This window comes from Acinonyx jubatus, chromosome E4, assembly GCF_027475565.1.
Source record: "Acinonyx jubatus isolate Ajub_Pintada_27869175 chromosome E4, VMU_Ajub_asm_v1.0, whole genome shotgun sequence".
In the NCBI taxonomy this organism is placed as follows: Eukaryota; Metazoa; Chordata; class Mammalia; order Carnivora; family Felidae; genus Acinonyx; species Acinonyx jubatus.
In genome coordinates this window covers 59,696,478-59,714,191 of record NC_069395.1, presented here as the reverse complement: position 1 = coordinate 59,714,191, position 17,714 = coordinate 59,696,478, and the positions used below count along the sequence as shown (strand labels likewise).

General features: G+C 36.4%; 1 protein-coding gene across 10 annotated transcripts in view; it reads left to right on the top strand.

The window, feature by feature from the left end:
* The window catches only part of RGS7 (regulator of G protein signaling 7), a 498,690-nt gene extending 481,499 nt beyond the window's left edge, over positions 1-17,191 (top strand). For all 10 annotated transcript variants that reach the window (XM_053209414.1, XM_053209412.1, XM_053209416.1 and 7 more), the window contains one exon: positions 16,509-17,191. Coding sequence is in view for 1 of the 10 variants with exons in the window: in XM_053209416.1 (XP_053065391.1) it covers positions 16,509-16,559 (51 nt within the window). In the remaining 9 variants the exon portion in view is untranslated. The remainder of the gene's footprint in view (positions 1-16,508) is intronic.
* The last annotated feature ends 523 nt before the right edge of the window (positions 17,192-17,714 follow it).

Below are 17,714 nucleotides of genomic sequence, written 5' to 3'. Positions count from 1 at the left end.
CTGGCAATTATTTATATACAAAAATTAAAATTAATATACTATACAATATTAAATCTTAGGATGATTAGTTTCTATTTGAAGTTCCCTTTAACTCTTTCTATCCTCATTTCTTTTTTTTTCCCCTTGGTTCTGTGTTCCTCCATGTTTGTGATTACTTTTAGGGTCAGCAGGTGTGTTAGGAATCCAATGTACCTACATAATAAATTTAATAGGATATCTTTACAGGATCAATACAATAATTCTAACACAGGATGAAAAATGATTGTATTATTAAGCAGGTAGACATGATGAAGGCAATATGGAGTTTAAATAAATATTTTAAAGGAGTCCTATGTGCAGATTAGTCTGGCAAATACAGGGAGGCTACGGGATAGACAGTATTCAAGGAAGAAACAGAAGAGGGAAAATATAGGTAAACAGGTATGTAGACTATGAAAGGGCCTGGGCAAAGTGAGATAGTAATGACTCCTCTTCTTGCCTCGTACCAGTCTCTGCACTAGGCACTTTATATTATGTAATTTAATATAATCTAACCCTGCGAGTTAGGTATTATTATACTCAGTATGTGACCCATGTGATAAGTGAGAAAACTGAAGGGTCGGAGGAGGTACAAAATTTGCCCAGAATCACAGTTATGAGGACCTGGCACTGACCCCACATTTATTTTGTTCCCAAATTCTTTCTTTCTCCATTGATCGCCTCGCTCCTCCGTATTCTTCCAACTGATAGATCAGCCACCCGCCACTCCCCTAGAGTCTGAGTCCATCTCCAATTAGTATCTGTTTGTAGAAGTTTATTTACATGTTCTAACACAGTTACTCATAACCTGGCTTATAAAAATGGCATCACTGTTTTGTTTCACACAAGGATCAAAAATGTTTTGCTCGACAGTTCTTCCCAATACCGTTAAAACTTCTGTTGGTTGCTGAGACTAATAAACTCTTGCCAGCACCTTACAGAATAAACAGTTAACAGTTGCACAGCATTTTACAATGTTCCAAAGACACTCATTCTTTCTTGCTTCTTTTGTTGTCACTGTTGTTGACATATATGACAATCTGAGGAGGTGGTCGGGCAGGTGTCACCACCCTTTCATAGATGAGCAAATTAAGGAATAGCGAGGATAGATCACTTCACCAGTATCAATCAGTTGTTGAGAATTAAAGCCAAGACTGGAAGCAAAGTTTCCTGACTTTAAACTCACTCCTCTATAGATTACTTATTTTCTTTTCATTTTGCCCAACACTGGAGGGTTAAGAATTAAATTTGTGTAATACCTTCACCTTGCCCTTGCTGTCTCAAGGCATCTCATTTCCTGTGATTTACTTTTTTATTACTTTGTTTTCCTTGCCATCGGATAAGACCTTAAGGGTAAGGTCTTTCAAGGTTTGCTATGTTCTGTCATGCCTTTAAATGTTATTCTTACTACGTAGGCGTCATTCCCTTTGACAAAGTTCATGTGCTGTGCTAATTCTAACAGCTGTTTTCTTCCTCCATCACCATCACCAAATCTGACACCATTTCTCCAACCACTAAAGTCTCATGGCATCTGTCTGCCACACAAATCACAAGGAGAATGGATAGGAAATAAGGGGGGAGGGGTGGGAAAATGGGTAAGAGGATTGATCGTCCACACCTTCAACCAAAACTCATATATCAAGTTCTGACTGTACTGCTTACCTCCTCTCCTTAGTTTGTGTGAAGGGGAAATTAAATCAGCCTGGCTCTGGGCTATAAAAGGAGAAATGAGAAATAGAGGATGTTCATGTTGAGCTCCCAGGAACTTGCCTAATCGAACCTCTTTTGGGGAGAAAGTTTACTCTATCTCAATGAAGCCCAGTATCTGCAGAGCCTTTAAAAGAATTGGCAGAAGGGGAGCCTGAGTGGCTTAGTTGGCTAAGTGTCCAACTTCAGCTCAGGTCATGATCTCGTGGTTTGTGAGTTTGAGCCCCGCATCAGGCTCTGTGCTGACAGCTCAGAGCCTGGAGCCTGCTTCAGATTCTGTGTTTCCCTCCCTCTCTCTCTGCTCCTCTCTCTCTCTCTCTCTCTCTCTCTCTCAAAGCTAATAAATAAAAATTAAGAAAAATTAAAAAAAAGAATTGACAGGATATCATGACCTTCTTGGCTGTCCCAACCCTGTGGCCCCAGTACTTATGCTAGTGCATTAGGCTTGGAAGGCATGCTCTGGAGATGGTCATAAATTACCAGAAGTTGTGAAAACTCTGTGAGAGAATTTTAACAAAAGCATTGAGTTGACTCTGAAATCAGTTAATCTTTTGGGATCAAATCTTTATGTAACACTATAATTGATTGCTATGCGTACTGATAAGAACAAATGTAAATAAAATCCTGTAATTTCCTTGGAGTGTTAATAAGTGAGAAAGATAGAATACTTAGTTCTTTTAGAATGTTCTTTTTGTTTACATCTAATTAAATTTTTTACCTGAGCTCATTATGGAGATGCTGGGTAACACGCCTCATGTAAATTTAATATAAGCAACAAAATGAGGTTAAAAGAGCCCAGACCTGAAAGCTTGACATGTTAATATTTACATTTGAAACCTAATCCATGTTTTGTGCCATATGAATTTTTAGAAACTGCTGAACCCCTGCTTCTTTATCTATAATCTCTCTAGCCAGGAATAGCTTTAGTTAGCACTTTGCACAAACATATATAAATGAATATAAGTATTCTTTATATAAATACATAAATAAATGGGGTTCTACATTAAGTATGCTTTTGAAACATGCTTTGTTTGCTTAAAATGCATCACAAATATCTTCCAGGTCTTTTCATATTCTTCTACATAATTTTACTTATTGTCTACACAAATTTCCTCTGAATAGATATACTTGAAATTTATTTTCCAATCTTCTATTGATGGATATCTACATTGTTCCTTCTTTCTTTCTTCATATTGTAGATCAAAGTATGATAAATATCTGTCAAGTAAAATATTGGGTTTTTTTTCTTATGGTCATAAAAATTTTAATTGCTTGGTTAAATGGGATGCAAAGTTATAAAAGATGTTTACTTATTTATTTTTCCTCCTCTCTTATCTTTATATTTTCCCTAACACGAGAGCACACACTAGATGAGAAAATAACTGGTTGAAGAAGGCAGGAATCATACTTTGTATTCTTAATTTCAAAACTACTGTGTTACACATTAATAAAAAGTTGGTTACCATTTGGTCCTCAATCTATGAAGAATTGTAGTCACATTCTGGAAGTCTTTCACTGTTTTTTTTTTTTTTTTAAGACACTGTCAAAGGCTCTATGGATTGTTTCTAGTCATGGTTAAATGATTTTTAACTTGGTTTTTCATCAAATGTGAAATCCAGCATAAAATCTTCTCCACACACCCTAATAACCGCCAAGATTATACACTGAGACCATTCAGTCAATTCAGTATAATCCTATGAATAATACAGATTCCGGGCTTGGGAAACACAGCCCCAGACTAGCTGTGGGGCAATGCCAGGAGTAGGGCAATGCAGTGTGAAATCTATTCATGTGGACCTCCCAACTGCCCATTGGACTGGACATTGGTTCCATTTAGGATTAAGCCCTGGCACTTCTGGTCGAGTGCTCTAGATTTTCCTTTGGGCTTACAGGTACCTTAAGTGTAGATAAGCTTTGTTAGAAAGGATCCTGTGTAAACTTGTCACTTGTTCAGATTTGTTCACTATGAGTAATTCCAATAGAGAAAAATGACCTGGTAATCTAAGATCCACTCATACACTACATTTTTATCATTGTTTTTATATACTGTTTTACTAGTTCTGGATTATTCATTCACTCGGTATACATTAAGTTTTGACTATCCTATAGCCTGTCTTTGCTTTCATTTCCCTTGATACCAATTTCTACCACAATACCTTAGAGTATTCAGAATGGTCCTTCTCCAGATTGTGTTTTTACTAATGAAGTTGCATTACAGCAAAGGCTTCAAGGACTTAGTGAGACCCTTGATTTACATAAGCATCCCTCATAATGAAGCAGATTCTGCTTCAGATAAACATCCATCACGAATATACCATAGATTAGGGAAGGTTTTTATTTATCTTATATCTGTCCACCTGTGAATGCATACTAATGCATACTAATCTGAAGGAGAACTTTGTGCATATTCTTTTCTGGCTGAGATTCTTTGCTTGAGATTACAGGCATATTCATAGAGATCTCTATGTTAGAAAATTCCCAGAGCATCTTAGGTAAATATAATTTATAAACTGGTTGTTGGGGTTTCCCACCATAGATATTACCAGTAAATACCTAAAATCTATCTGCTAAAGGATGAAACATTTTCTCCTCTTTCTTCTCTTCTGGACCTGAAACTATCTCATTTATCATTTTGTTGTTGGCATATATGGCTATCTATCTTGTTTTACTGAAACTGTGGTGATAACTTGCCTAAGAAAGCAATTTCAGGTTCCCTGCAGCATGTGGTAAATTGATTGGTGTGAAATGTAGCCGATTTCATTTGGACAGCATATCTTTATGTTCCCCTAGTAACATCATTAGTTCTTAAATTGCCACTCAAGTTTTATAAGCTGTGGATTGTACGGTGGTTTTGGTCAGGGAGCATCTAATGCAACCCTGGGGGTTCCTGAGGAATGTTTTTTTTAATATGTGTTTTTAATGTTTATCTTTGAGAGGGAGAGAGAGCATAAGCATGGGAGGGGCATAGAAAGAGGGAGACACAGAACCTGAAGCAGGCTCCAGGCTCTGAGCTGTCAGCACAGAGCCCAATGAAGGGCTTGAACTCACAAACCATGAGATCGTGACCTAAGCTGAAGTTGGATGGTTAACAGACTAAGCTACCCAGGTGCCCCCTAAGGAATGGTTTGAGGCTGCTGAGTAGACAGTCCCCAGTGGGAAACTTCCCCATTCCTAGTACATATCCCAGAGGCAGAAGTTTAATAGCATTTCCCAAGGTACTGTTCTAATATACGGGAAGCCTTGGGTTAACACCAGTAGTTACAAGGTCCCAGTTTCCTGTGTAATTGGAAACCACCCTGGGGGCTCTGCATAACAAGTTTATAACCCAATAGTACTCATGTATCCAAGCACTATTGGATTCTTTTATCCAACAGCAACAGCAACAAAAACAGTAATTGACCACCTACTGTGGGTCAGACACTTTGCTCCCTATCTTAGAGTACATAGATAATAAGAAATAGCTACTACTGTTAGGAAGCTTACAGTTTATAACAGATATTAACAGAAGTAACTACTTTTGGGATGCCACTAATGTGTACCTAAGGTGGTTCATTCTTCTCAGGAAAGTTAACTGTTCAATGAACAGAACGAAATTCCTACTAGCTTCCCACTAGCTTACTTCATATAAATCATGCTTAAAGCAGCACAGAGTAGGCAGGGAAAAGAGTTAAGTAAGGCCTAAGCAAGAGACCTGCCTACTGGATAGTTGGGGGAGCTGGCCCTGAAGGAGAGAGAACAAAAGTAGAACTGGAAAAAGTGTCTGAACACTTGATACACGCAGCTGTGTCCCAGGCAGGGACTGCCATGAAGTCTCCAGTTAGAGGAGCATAGTACAAAAGAAGGTCATCAAGGAGACACCTTGTATTCTGGTTCCACACACTAAGCCATCTTCATCTCTGCTGAAGTTGTGGGTGGAGGGCAAGTTAGGAGAACCTAGAGACAGGAGGACATGTTTGCAGGATTAGCAGCTACTATATTAATCCACACCTGAAGATAACAAGAACTTGGCCAGTAAAATAGAAAAAGTATAGGTGGGAGTGTAGAACTTTTAACACCAGTAAGTTTACATATAGGCTAAAACATTTTTGAACCAAGTTTGTTGGAAGAGTTGATAGAAAAATAAACTTCAAACTATCAGCTAGGAATTGCAAAAGTTACGTAAGAAGTAATTTTACATTATCACTTTGATTTTATTTGAAGATATGTAAAATTGAAAATTACTCAACTATATCTGAATCTTACATCAAGTCGCAGAATTTAGCTGAGTAAAGCAAGAGAATATGGAATGTTCCAGTGTGCTTATGTACTCAGCCTTACAATGTTTGGCAAAGTAGTTGCAGATAATCAACTGAATCTCTGTGTCAGTCTCAATTACCTCATTGAGTTAAATAGAATTTAAGAGAATTACATAGAGTTAAATACAAGTTCATCAATGGTCTAAAGGCAGCATGTTTACATATTCTTTTCAGAAATTTGTTTTATGTAGCTAGGAAAATAAAAATGGAGCTTAACTTGATAAAGATTGGTTTTGTTATGATGTCTAAATTTAATTTCCGCTAAAAGTAGATTCATATGTTAATTATTTCTAGATATGAGGTCTTACTAGGCAACCCTATATCATCACCAAGCCATCTATTTCTCATTTTTTCTTACCCATTCTAAAGCCACATGTACCATTGCTATGTGCTCATCAGCACCATTTTTATACTGATGACCAGCCATGCTGGTCAAAAAAAAAAAAAAAGATTTTTACTTTTCTATAACTTTTGCTAGGACTTAAAGGCAATACAACTAAAATAGGCAATTTAAAATTAAAAAATAGACATCTTTATATAAATTGCATACATGTTTATTGACCTAGATATGTTATGTTCAATCCTACAGTCACCCTGTTACATTTTCTTAGGCACCTCCAGATACCCTCCAGCAAGCCCAGACTGGGCAAAATCCCATATCTCCTGCATTATGCGTCACATTTTGATGGCTGTTTTTTTTTCGTTGTTGTTTTTAAGTGGCTAGGGTCTACGAGTAATAAGAGCAAACATTGGACAACTCCAAATACAATGCTTATACCTATAACTTCAACCAGAAAAGACCATTATTAAGATAGACTTGTGGTACTGAAAATTTAAAACACCATTTCTAAACTCTACTGACTATTGTTTCTGGAAAAGAAAATTTCTGCTATTATTTTTCTTTTTATTTTTTTTGGTTTATGAAGTCATTTTGATTTACTTGCTTTGATATTAAAGATTTTTTTTCCCTTCTATTTCATCAGGAACAGAAAAATTACCCAGTAGACATGGCTGAATCACAAAAGGGGATAACAAACACCTATTATCAAGGGTATTCACTTGAAACATGCTTATTAATATCTAAGAGGAACATATTTCTAATAAAACTAGTAAAAGATATTGGGAAGTCTTTATCTTTTCTATTTATAAAAGTTAAGTCCTCAAGGTACTTTGAGGAGATACTGAGAAAGATGAATTTTTTAAGCCTCTGAATTGAAAAGGAATTTAGAGGCTTCAATTTCCCCAGGTTCAGTGTCCAGCACATTGCATCAATCTCTTCTCTGGATGCTGTCACAAGTAGGCATCTCGCATTCCCTGGCTCGTAAGTTCCAGAGATGTGGTACTCTTGGATGGCACAGGAAGTCCATGCCCCATATTAGAAATTCATTTCTTATTTTCAGCATAATCTACTTTTCTGTAGCTTCCATGTAATATCCCTAGTTCTGTCTCTGGAACTGGACAGAAGAAAATAAACATTTATCTAGATCTTGACAGCTGTCAAATTTCTTGAAGGCGTGATTACATAAACTCCTTTCAAATGTTCTTTTTATTTTCTTTAGCTAAAATCTCAAATTTACTGTTTTTCTGTGCAGTTCAACTACCCATATCCCATAATCGCAAAATCACTGGGGCTTGGAAAATGCAGATTTCATTACCTCATACAAGATAGACTGAGTCAGAGGCCTTCTCTCTCTCCTTTGCCCCTCCGCCCCCCATTTACATTTTGTTACAAACATGTCAGAACAATAACGTTTAAGAACTGTTATCTAGGTAGAGGCGTTCCTACCTGACCTCTTCTTACCAGAGATCCATGGTTCTCATATTTGGCTGCAGCAGAAACACCTGATGAGACAGATTGCCTCTCATAAGGTCTGATTAGCAGTTTTCTGCTGAGATCCAAGAATTTTCATCTTTAATTAAGTCTTAAGTGATACTGCTCCTATTGGCTTTGAGACCACGCTCTGAAAACCACTGCTCTAGACTAATGGACGCTCTCTCCCAACTGGTAGATGCCAAGGGCTCACCAAATGTCACAGCTAAGAGGCAACCCTCCAGTTGTGCCCACAGAGTTCGGCAACTACCAGTTGAATTATGTGGTTAACAGTCAATTATGTTTGTTGCCATGTTCATTTTATCGTATCTGAATTGATACTAATTACATAACTAAATATATCAGCTTCTGAAATTTGAGTATGAAAAGGAAAGATGTTTCTATGAAAACTAAGCTGGATACTTAATGGGACTCAATATAGTAAAGACGCCTTAAATTGCTATTAAATTAAATCTGAGTAAGACTTGCATCCTAAAAATGTATTTCTAATGTTTTCTCATGTGATAGTCTCATGTTCTTTCATCATCTTGTTTGCTTACCTCAAACATTTGCTCCAGTCAGCAGTCCTCCAAAATGGTAACTGAATACAGTACTAGAGATGTAACCTAACCAGCACAGATTGGGGATACTGTCTTCCCAATAGGGAAAAAAAATAGAGGGTCACCTGAGTGGCTTAGTCAGTTAAACGTCTGACTCTTGATTTCAGCTTAGGTCATGGTCTCACGGTTGGTGAGATCAAGCCCCACACTGGACTCCATGCTGACAGCACAGAACCTGATTGGGAGTCTCTCCTCTCTCTCCCTCCCCCCCCCCTCCCTGTGCCCCTCCCCCATGCACACATGTGCATGCATGCTCTCTCTGACTCTCAAAATAAATAAACTTTAAAATAAAAACAGAAAAGAAAAAGAAAGAAGAAAGAAGAAAAACGTGTCACGTAACTTACAAACCAGCCTGAAAACTGCACCAGCTTCCCTCCCCTCCCCCTGGTTCCCAATCACCAGAGCCATGTCAAAATGTAGAGTCATTTGGGGCTTAAACTTAAAAAAAAATTTCTCATCAGTTCAGAGTACGTCTCCTCAATCTTGCTAGGTTTTTGGTGAGTGGTTTATTTTAATCTAAATTTGGCTTTGTATCCTTCTTTTCACTAAACTTTATCTTGTACGTTATAGCTTTATATAAGTTTTTAAAGTATCTCTTAGTTACCCAGCCTTTTAACCAAGATTACCAAGTTTGCGTATGCATATATTTTATCAGAACTACATCAGTTTAATGGTGAAAATAACTGTTTAAAAGACCATAGAGAACAGAGAGGAAGACAGAGTTCCACTACTCCAATAATTAGCACACCTTGAAGATAGTGTTTTGTTTAATTACAAACTTCATTGACCCTTCTGTATCTTGGCCACAGAGATACCACAAAAGACTGCTACATGACTTACTCCACAAACCTTTGTTAAAGCAACCAACCTCCTATCCTCAAGTCTGCTAAACCCTTTTTATTTATTATTATTATTTTTTAATGTTTATTTATTTTTAAATATATGAAATTTATTGTCAAATTGGTTTCCATACAATGTTTATTTATTTTTGAGAGACAGTGAGAGAGAGAGAGAGAGCACACACACAAGCGGGGGAGGGGCTGAGAGAGAAAGAGTCACAGAATCTGAAGCAGGATCCAGGCTGTCAGCACAGAGCCCAATGCAGGGCTTGAACCATGAATCATGAGATCATGACCTGAACCGAAGTTAGACACTCAACTGACTGAGTCACCCGGGTGCCCTGCTAAACCCTTTTTAAAAATGAGTAAGTGAACATGTACATGACAAAGACCTAGCAGATTTTACACAGGAGTTCTTTGCAAGCAAATATTTACAACAGCAATATACCATTCAAAAAAGGAACAAAGGACTTGAACAGTTTTAAAAGAATGCAAATAGTCAATAAATATGACAAAACAGAAAGAAAATCTATCTTCATTAATAGTCAAGTAAAATTTTAAAAACAACAAAATAACCTTTTCCTCCAAATAGGTTATGTTTTTAAATGATAATATCTAGTGGGGTGCCTGGGTGGCTCAGTCAGTTAAGGGGCCAACTTCTGCTCAGGTGATGATCTCATGGTCTTTGAGTTGAAGCCCCACGTCAGGCTCTGTGCTGACAACTCAGAGCCTGGAGCCTGCTTTGGATTCTGTGTTTCCCTCTCTTCACCCCTCCCCTGATCATGCTCTGTCTCTCTCTCCTTCAAAAAGAAATAAACATAATTTTTTTTAATTCTAAAATGATAATATCTAGTGTTAGAAAGGGAGTAAGTAAATCAGTGTTTTCATACACAGTTAATAGGAATACAAATTGCTAAACACTTTTTTTGAACAGAACTTTACAGAATATGTCAAAAGTTTCAAAATTCTTTCACTTTCAATCAGTAATTCAACTTCTAGTGATTTAATTCTGAGAAAACCCAGATGTTCACACATATACAAGAATATTCATTGTACCATATAACTGCCAATCAAAAACACAACCTTAATGTACAACAATTGTGAATTTCTTACATACATTAAGGTATATCTACCTAATGGAATATTACACAACTATTGAAAATTATATTTCAGAACAGTGGCTTTCATCTTTTTTGTATTGTCACCCACATTTGACATAATAATTAATATGTGTTTGTGTGTGTGTATATTGTATTACTGTATAATCTGCTTGTGTGTGTTTATATGTGTGTAGAACTAAAATACTATTTCAGAAACAGTACATCCCCTTATGATGTGTGATGCACTTTGATACATGCTGATATTAAATTTTTTTCTTAATGTTAGTAGCATCTGTCTAAATTGATTTCCTTTTTCACTAATGCAATGAATTTGAAATTATTTTACAAAAAAAACATATGTAACATGAATAATATGTATGTTACTCATAATAAGCCAATGCTATGCACAAAATGGCTTGTAAATTTCAGTTTTTTGTAAAAACATAAAATTAAAAAAATTCATACAACATAGAAGGATATATTAGTATGTAAATAACTGTATTTAAGTAATGTTTATTTCTTATTTATATTTTTCTATGTTTCCCCCATTTTTCTAATGGATATATACCACTTTTATTTTAGGAAAATATTTTAAACTAAGGAAATGAAAGTATTTGGTGTTACTTGTTCTTTCTCAATATGCACAGGAAGCTAGTAATCTACACTTAAATGTAAATGTATTCACAAACCCTCTCTTTTTAGTCTAATGATAGAATTTTTTCTAGTGCTCAACATCACATATACCATCCCCCAAACTAGCTACCAAATCCTTCTTTTCCTTCCTTCCTTCTTTTCTTCCTTCCTCTCAACAATTTGATTACATCTTTAACTTTTTTAAAGTTAAATTTTTAACTTTCTAGGAACTGACACTCCCCATAGTTTTGCTAAAATTATTCACATGTTCAGTAAACTCACCTGCAAGTTTACCCAGGAGAATTGGTTTCATTTTAAGCAGGGAAGAGCTTTCCAAACACGTAGTCTAGCTTCAATTCCTTCTTAACACCTTTCCAATTAATTTCCTTGATAGGAGCACCCAAGGCAAAATAAGAATTAAAAAGACCCAGATTCTGTCATTTAATTAGTCAATATTTAGGGTATGACTAGAATGTTTCCCATTTTTCACTCTACTGTGCCTCTCCTCCCCCAAGTCAAAATTTACTTAGCCCAAGACATTTGAATCTCATTTCCCTGGTTTCAGAAAGTTTAGTCTTAAAATATGACTTCAGCCAAGGATCTCAACTCATGCAAAGGATCAAGTATGTATTTGAGGACTTCTATAATGTTAATGTTGTTTAACAGCTATTGATTTTTTTCACCAAACCAATCGACTTAATGAATTATACAAAACGGCTTGTAAATACACTAGCTCTGATTCTATGGGCAAGAAAGCCAAGAGAGGGAATCAGCAGAGCAGTTTAGGGGGCCAGTTAGAAGACTCTAGTAAAGACATTGATAAGGTTGTCTTTGAAGAGTGGATAGGATCTGAACAGGTAGATGCATGCATAGTGGCCCAAGCTGATAGAGATAAAATGAACCATATTATGGAGTGATGATAGGCAGTTTGAAAAGCCAGGGTAGCCATGTTATGAAGTATTTGGGAATTCAGGCAAAGACATTTGTACTTCTAAGTGAAACAAGGGCATTTTTCAACATGAGAGTAAAAAACCAAACAGCATCCTTGAGTTCAGTGCCTCTAATTGCACACCCCGTCTCTGGCCCAGCAGTATCACATCATCACCAAGCAGTCAGCTCCTTATCACATAGGGGTGGGGCTGGCCTCTGTGAGACAACTGGGTCACATACACCAACAGGCACTCAATGGCAAGACTTGCATTTTCTTGTTCTCAGTCCCTCAGTATGACCTCTGGAGCCTACAAGACATTCTAGAATGTACTCCAGGGTCTAGAGCAACACTTAGGAGACAGTAGGATGCAATGACAGGAAACATACAAGTTGGAATGGTAAGGGAATGCGTGAGTTAAGAGGTTAACTATTTTTTTAATCCAAAAGATGCTAATAATCCCCTACTTTTCTCTTTAAGCTCTTTCATGGCTGTCTTCTAAACATCTATCCCTTCATTTCTCCTTGGTCTGTTGAGTGTCCTATCAACTGAGAAAGACTGCTGTGTGTTTTTACAACAGTAATAAAACAAGTGGCTTAGTCACCCAAGCATATGTAGCTTCTCTGCACTCCCTTTATGGATTAGTGTCTGTAGGAAAGGAGTATGGAGAGTTACCTCCATCTCCATAGTGTCTCAGGCTCTCAGAGTAGAATCAAGAGCCTGGCTTTCGTATTCATGTCTACTGATTCACAGTTCCTTATTGTCAACTTTGTGTTACTACTTTGAGACCAAGAAAGATTTTTAAAATCATGTAAAATTCTTAAATATTGTTAGTTACTTTAGAAGAGCTAAGAACAAACACATAGGTTGCTTGTTTTGTTTTGGGGTGTGGCGCATATTTTCCTAACTATAACAAAATCTCGATGCAGCATTTAAGATAAGGAGGAATTGATTTGATGGAGGTGAGGTTTTACTGTGAGACGCCAGAAAACTCTCCTTGTTTATATGAATTTTTGGGACAACTATCTTGTTTGTAGATTAGGTAGATACAGTATTCACCTAGATGCCAGCAAAATCTGAGGTGTATTTTGTCCTGAAACTGATTATGTGCTTCTTTTTTTTCCCCACTAACTAAATATTACAAAATCTCATAGGATTTTGAATTTTTGTTTTGTTTTGTTCTGAGTTTCTGTCTTTGTCTTTCCTATGGATTGCTGTTTCCAATGTAATCCTTATTCTTTAGAATCTTATCAGAAAGGGATAAGTGACACAACACATATGTAGTCATTTGGTTAAAAATAAATGTTATTCATACAGAATTCAATTGTAAGCAATTTGGTAAAAATTGCAATTGTTTAGGGTTTTTTAGCCCTCAGTTCCCAGTATTAAGATTTTAGAACTTAGTTATAAAAATTTCTCAGATTCTTCAACTTGAAAAAATTATGAAAAGATAATTGGCAAGGGCTGATTCCATACAGCCTCCAAGGAACTGCACTGGAAAGGATTTTTACAAAACAGCAGATGCATAAATACATCCTTTCTTACCTACAAGAAAGGATCAGTGTTATTTTTAATTTAAGGTTTTCCTCGTCAGGCTCTGGGCTGATGGCTCAGAGCCTGGAGGCTGTTTCCGATTCTGTGTCTCCCTCTCTCTCTGCCCCTCCCCCGTTCATGCTCTGTCTCCCTCTGTCCCAAAAATAAATAAACGTTGAAAAAAAAAAAGGGGGGGCGCCTGGGTGGCGCAGTTGGTTAAGCGTCCGACTTCAGCCAGGTCACGATCTCGCGGTCCGTGAGTTCGAGCCCCGCGTCAGGCTCTGGGCTGATGGCTCAGAGCCTGGAGCCTGTTTCGGATTCAGTGTCTCCCTCTCTCTCTGCCCCTCCCCCGTTCATGCTCTGTCTCTCTCTGTCCCAAAAATAAATAAACGTTGAAAAAAAAAATTTAAGGTTTCCAATAGAATGATTAACTATATTTCCTTCTGCACTAGAATAGTGCCTATCTTTTTCTTTTTTTCCAGTGTGTGAACAAGGCAGGATTTGAACAGGGTTTACCAACAGATTCAAATCAGATCTTCAAATCCACATGACTCATTGCGTACCCATGTTGTTTACTTTGACCCCAGACTGGGGAATTTAATTTTTTTTTTTAATGTTGTACCCAAATTTGCCTTTTAGTTGTCTCAGTGCACAAAATGAATATCCTTATTACATTGAGTTCATATCAAACAAAGTGTTTCATCATGTGATTGTTTCCCATTTCTGTTCATCTGTTTTGCTATTATCACAAACTTCCAGATTGACTGTAGGCCTGTACTTTTCTATGGGGTTCCATGAATGAGTGTTTTTTAATTATCTCCTAGGACAATAGCCTTTCAAGCTAATGTCGTACCTCACTCCCTTTTTAGTGAAGCCCATACCATCCCAAGTACTAATAGCTTCAAGGATGTTTCAAAAATCTGGAGAAAGAGAGCCATGTTAATATTTATTAGATTTTTTCAAAGATAACAGTGGTTTTCATAGTCCAAATAAAAAATGATTATATGAGTTCCAAATGAATTTCTTTCAGTGTTACTATTTCATTCTTCTTCCCAGTAGTTTTTAACAAATCTCACTAATCAGTAGTTTTAAAAGTAACAATTTTACATTAGCATCTTTCCCCTCCTCTACTGCCGTGCAAGCATTCAGTCTTATGCCTCAATAAATATGACAATTTCTTCAAATATATTGTTCAGCCTCAGAATATATATATTCTGAGGCTGAACAATATATATATATATATACATATATATATATATAAACTCATGTACACACTTATAGTAACAGCACAAGAATTGAATATAGTAGTAAATGTTGGAAATAGTGTGGTCTTCAAGTATAGAAGGGTAGCTTTTAGATTCCAAAATTATTTGATCAATTTGCCCGGGTTTGGAAAAGCAGTAAAACTTTAGATTCCAATTCATTAGTAACTCTATGCCCTTCTTAGAGTCAGAATGGTGACTTTGGTCTCAGTGTCCTAATTAGAAAACCTATAACAATAAAAACAATGATAGCAATAATATAGTGAGGTAATAGCCAATATGAACTTAGTACATAGAATATTCCAAGACTAATTTTAGGCAATTTAGCTTCATTATTCTTCAGAACAAAGCTTTTAAGTAGGTACTGTGATTATCCCCATTTTATGGATAAGAAAACAAACACAGAAGTGGAGACAAAAAGAGCAAACATTTTGTTTATAAGGCCAATATATAATGTAAAGTAGGGTGTCTTGTTAACAAACTGCTTTTTCTTTTATTTTTTTCCTCCAATAAAGTGACTAAAGCATAGCCAGTGAGAAATTATCTTCTACTATTAGTTGCTGAAAGCTAAGTTTTGATCCCTTTTCCCCGACTAAAAGGAAACGGTGCTTGGTTTTCTTTGCTGCTGTTCATGTCATCCTAAGACCCTTGTCAGTTACTGTGAAGCGTGTAAAGAAAGCTTGATTTTGAAATCATTGATCATATCTTAAACATATTGCTTTTTTTCTCCGAAATATGGCCATGAGTGATGATTTGTCTTCCAACAGCAGACCACTTTTTATCAAAATCTGATCCATATTAGTAGTAAATCAAGACTATTATTATGAGTAATTTATTACTAAAATATTATATTTCTCAAAAAATCTTTTGTCTTTCCATATTATTTTATCCTCTGAGAAATATAAATTTCATTCAGTAAGTGGACCATCTTATTTTCATTACTAGTATATATAAAATGAAACATGAAACAGAAACTATCAATTGACAATCTGTTACATTGATCAGAAATTTAAATTTTTTTATCTCTCTAGAGGACAGTGTTGGTTTTCAAGATTTCAAAAAAAATGAATATGTACTCTAGGCCTTAACACATATGTGGAATCAGAATGTATGGGATTTTTCTGAGGTTGGGGTTGGAGGAAATTGGGTGGAAAAGGATAAGAAGATGTCTATGGTTTGAAGTCAGAAGCAAATAGACTTTTACCTGTAGATGTATAATTGGCACTTTTTTGTCCATTATCACATAGGATGGGGGACAGACTCAATGTGAGTTTCTACCACCTTCAAAAAAATGAATTTTATTTAATTAAGTCGTACACTCTGCATATCTAGATATTTATAAACATGACACTAATTCCAGCAATTGAACAAGAATGCATTCACATTGCTATCTTTCAGAGCAGTTTACTAAGGTTTGTTGTAACATGTTTAGAACCAGTTGCAAATCTAGGTGTTGCATCATTGCTAAGCCTTGATGAAACGTTTATGAACATGTTTTATTATTTGCTAATCTGTGCTGTGAACCCATCAGTCTGTTTGCAGTGGGGAGGAAGTGGGTAGAGGGGTGGGAGGGTAGAAGAGGGGTGGATCATTTTGTTTGATGTGTTGGTGGAGGGAGGAAGGAAGTTGAACTAAGGTGTATCTAAAGGGTTCCATTTTGACCCTTGCACTAAAATCAACTGCAGTAAATAAATGCTACTCCTAATCGGGTTTTCAGTGATCATACTCTTTTTTTCCCCCCTTGTTTTATATTTTTTTCTCAGGGGAAATCTCTCACGTCAAAGAGGTTAACAAGCCTCGTTCAGTCCTACTAAAAGGATCATCTTGTAGCATGGAAGCAGACTGGAGTCATTGCATATACTTTGTAGCTCTTTGTTGTTACCTGGAGCAGAGGACATTAGGCCAAGATGTTGCATGAGCAAAGGACCTGAATTGTTCTCTCTTTGTGTACATTCAGGCATTGCCATTCCAAGGGACTCTACCGTCTCAATGCCTCCACTGCAAAATGTTGTCTGCTTACTTTCTCCTTGTACTAAGCTGGATCTGTGTCGTTTCCTTTTTAACAAGTTCAAGTGGAGTAAACCTTTTTTTTTTCTTTCTCTTAAAGCTTCTGCTAGACACACAGTTCACTGAAAATTCACTCAGTCAAAAACTGGAAGAATTGTAAAAGAAAAAAGCATATATCAATAAGTATACATATGGCTTCACGTTTATTAAACAATAAGTTAGCACAGAAAGTTTCATTTCACCAATGTGTTCACAGTCAGAAACAAGCTTTGTCTTTGTTGTCTGTACATTCTCAGTTAATGTTTCTTGCATTTATTTTTATACCATATTTAAATAAGAAACACCTTTTACTCCAAATGTATTAAAGTTGATCCCTTCTCTGTAAATTTGTGTATGTTTATATTGTTGTTTTATCTTTCATTAAAAGATGCAGAATCTCCTTGTTTTTGTAATTTTGACTTCCACACGCTGATAAAGAAAATGCTGAAAAACATCCATAAATGTAGACTTGCAATTTAAGCTATCACCCTGCAAGTTTATTTTAGGGCTTTAAGGCAAGCTTGGATGGTACAGGAGTCAGGAGCTGACTGAAAGTGTTTCATCTGGGGGCTAGGCTAGGACTGGGTAGATGCCTTTTCTCTCATGCAGGAGCAACACAAACTGACCTTTCACATTTTCAGAGCAATTTACCAGCCCTTTCAGCCTCATTATGAATATGCATCTCTATGTTTTGCTAATGGCTAATGGGAGTTAGGTTTGAGTGTGACTTCCCAACTCGGAAACTGGTATTTTTCTTTCAAGTATAATTCTAAAAATGCCTTAAATCAGTGGCTTTTAACTCTTTGGTGGTTACAAATTCTTGAGAACACAATGGTAATTACTAATCTTTAGTGTGTGCTTAGTAAATGCCAAGCCACAGTACTATGGGCTTTACATACCCATAAAATCTTCACATTTAATCC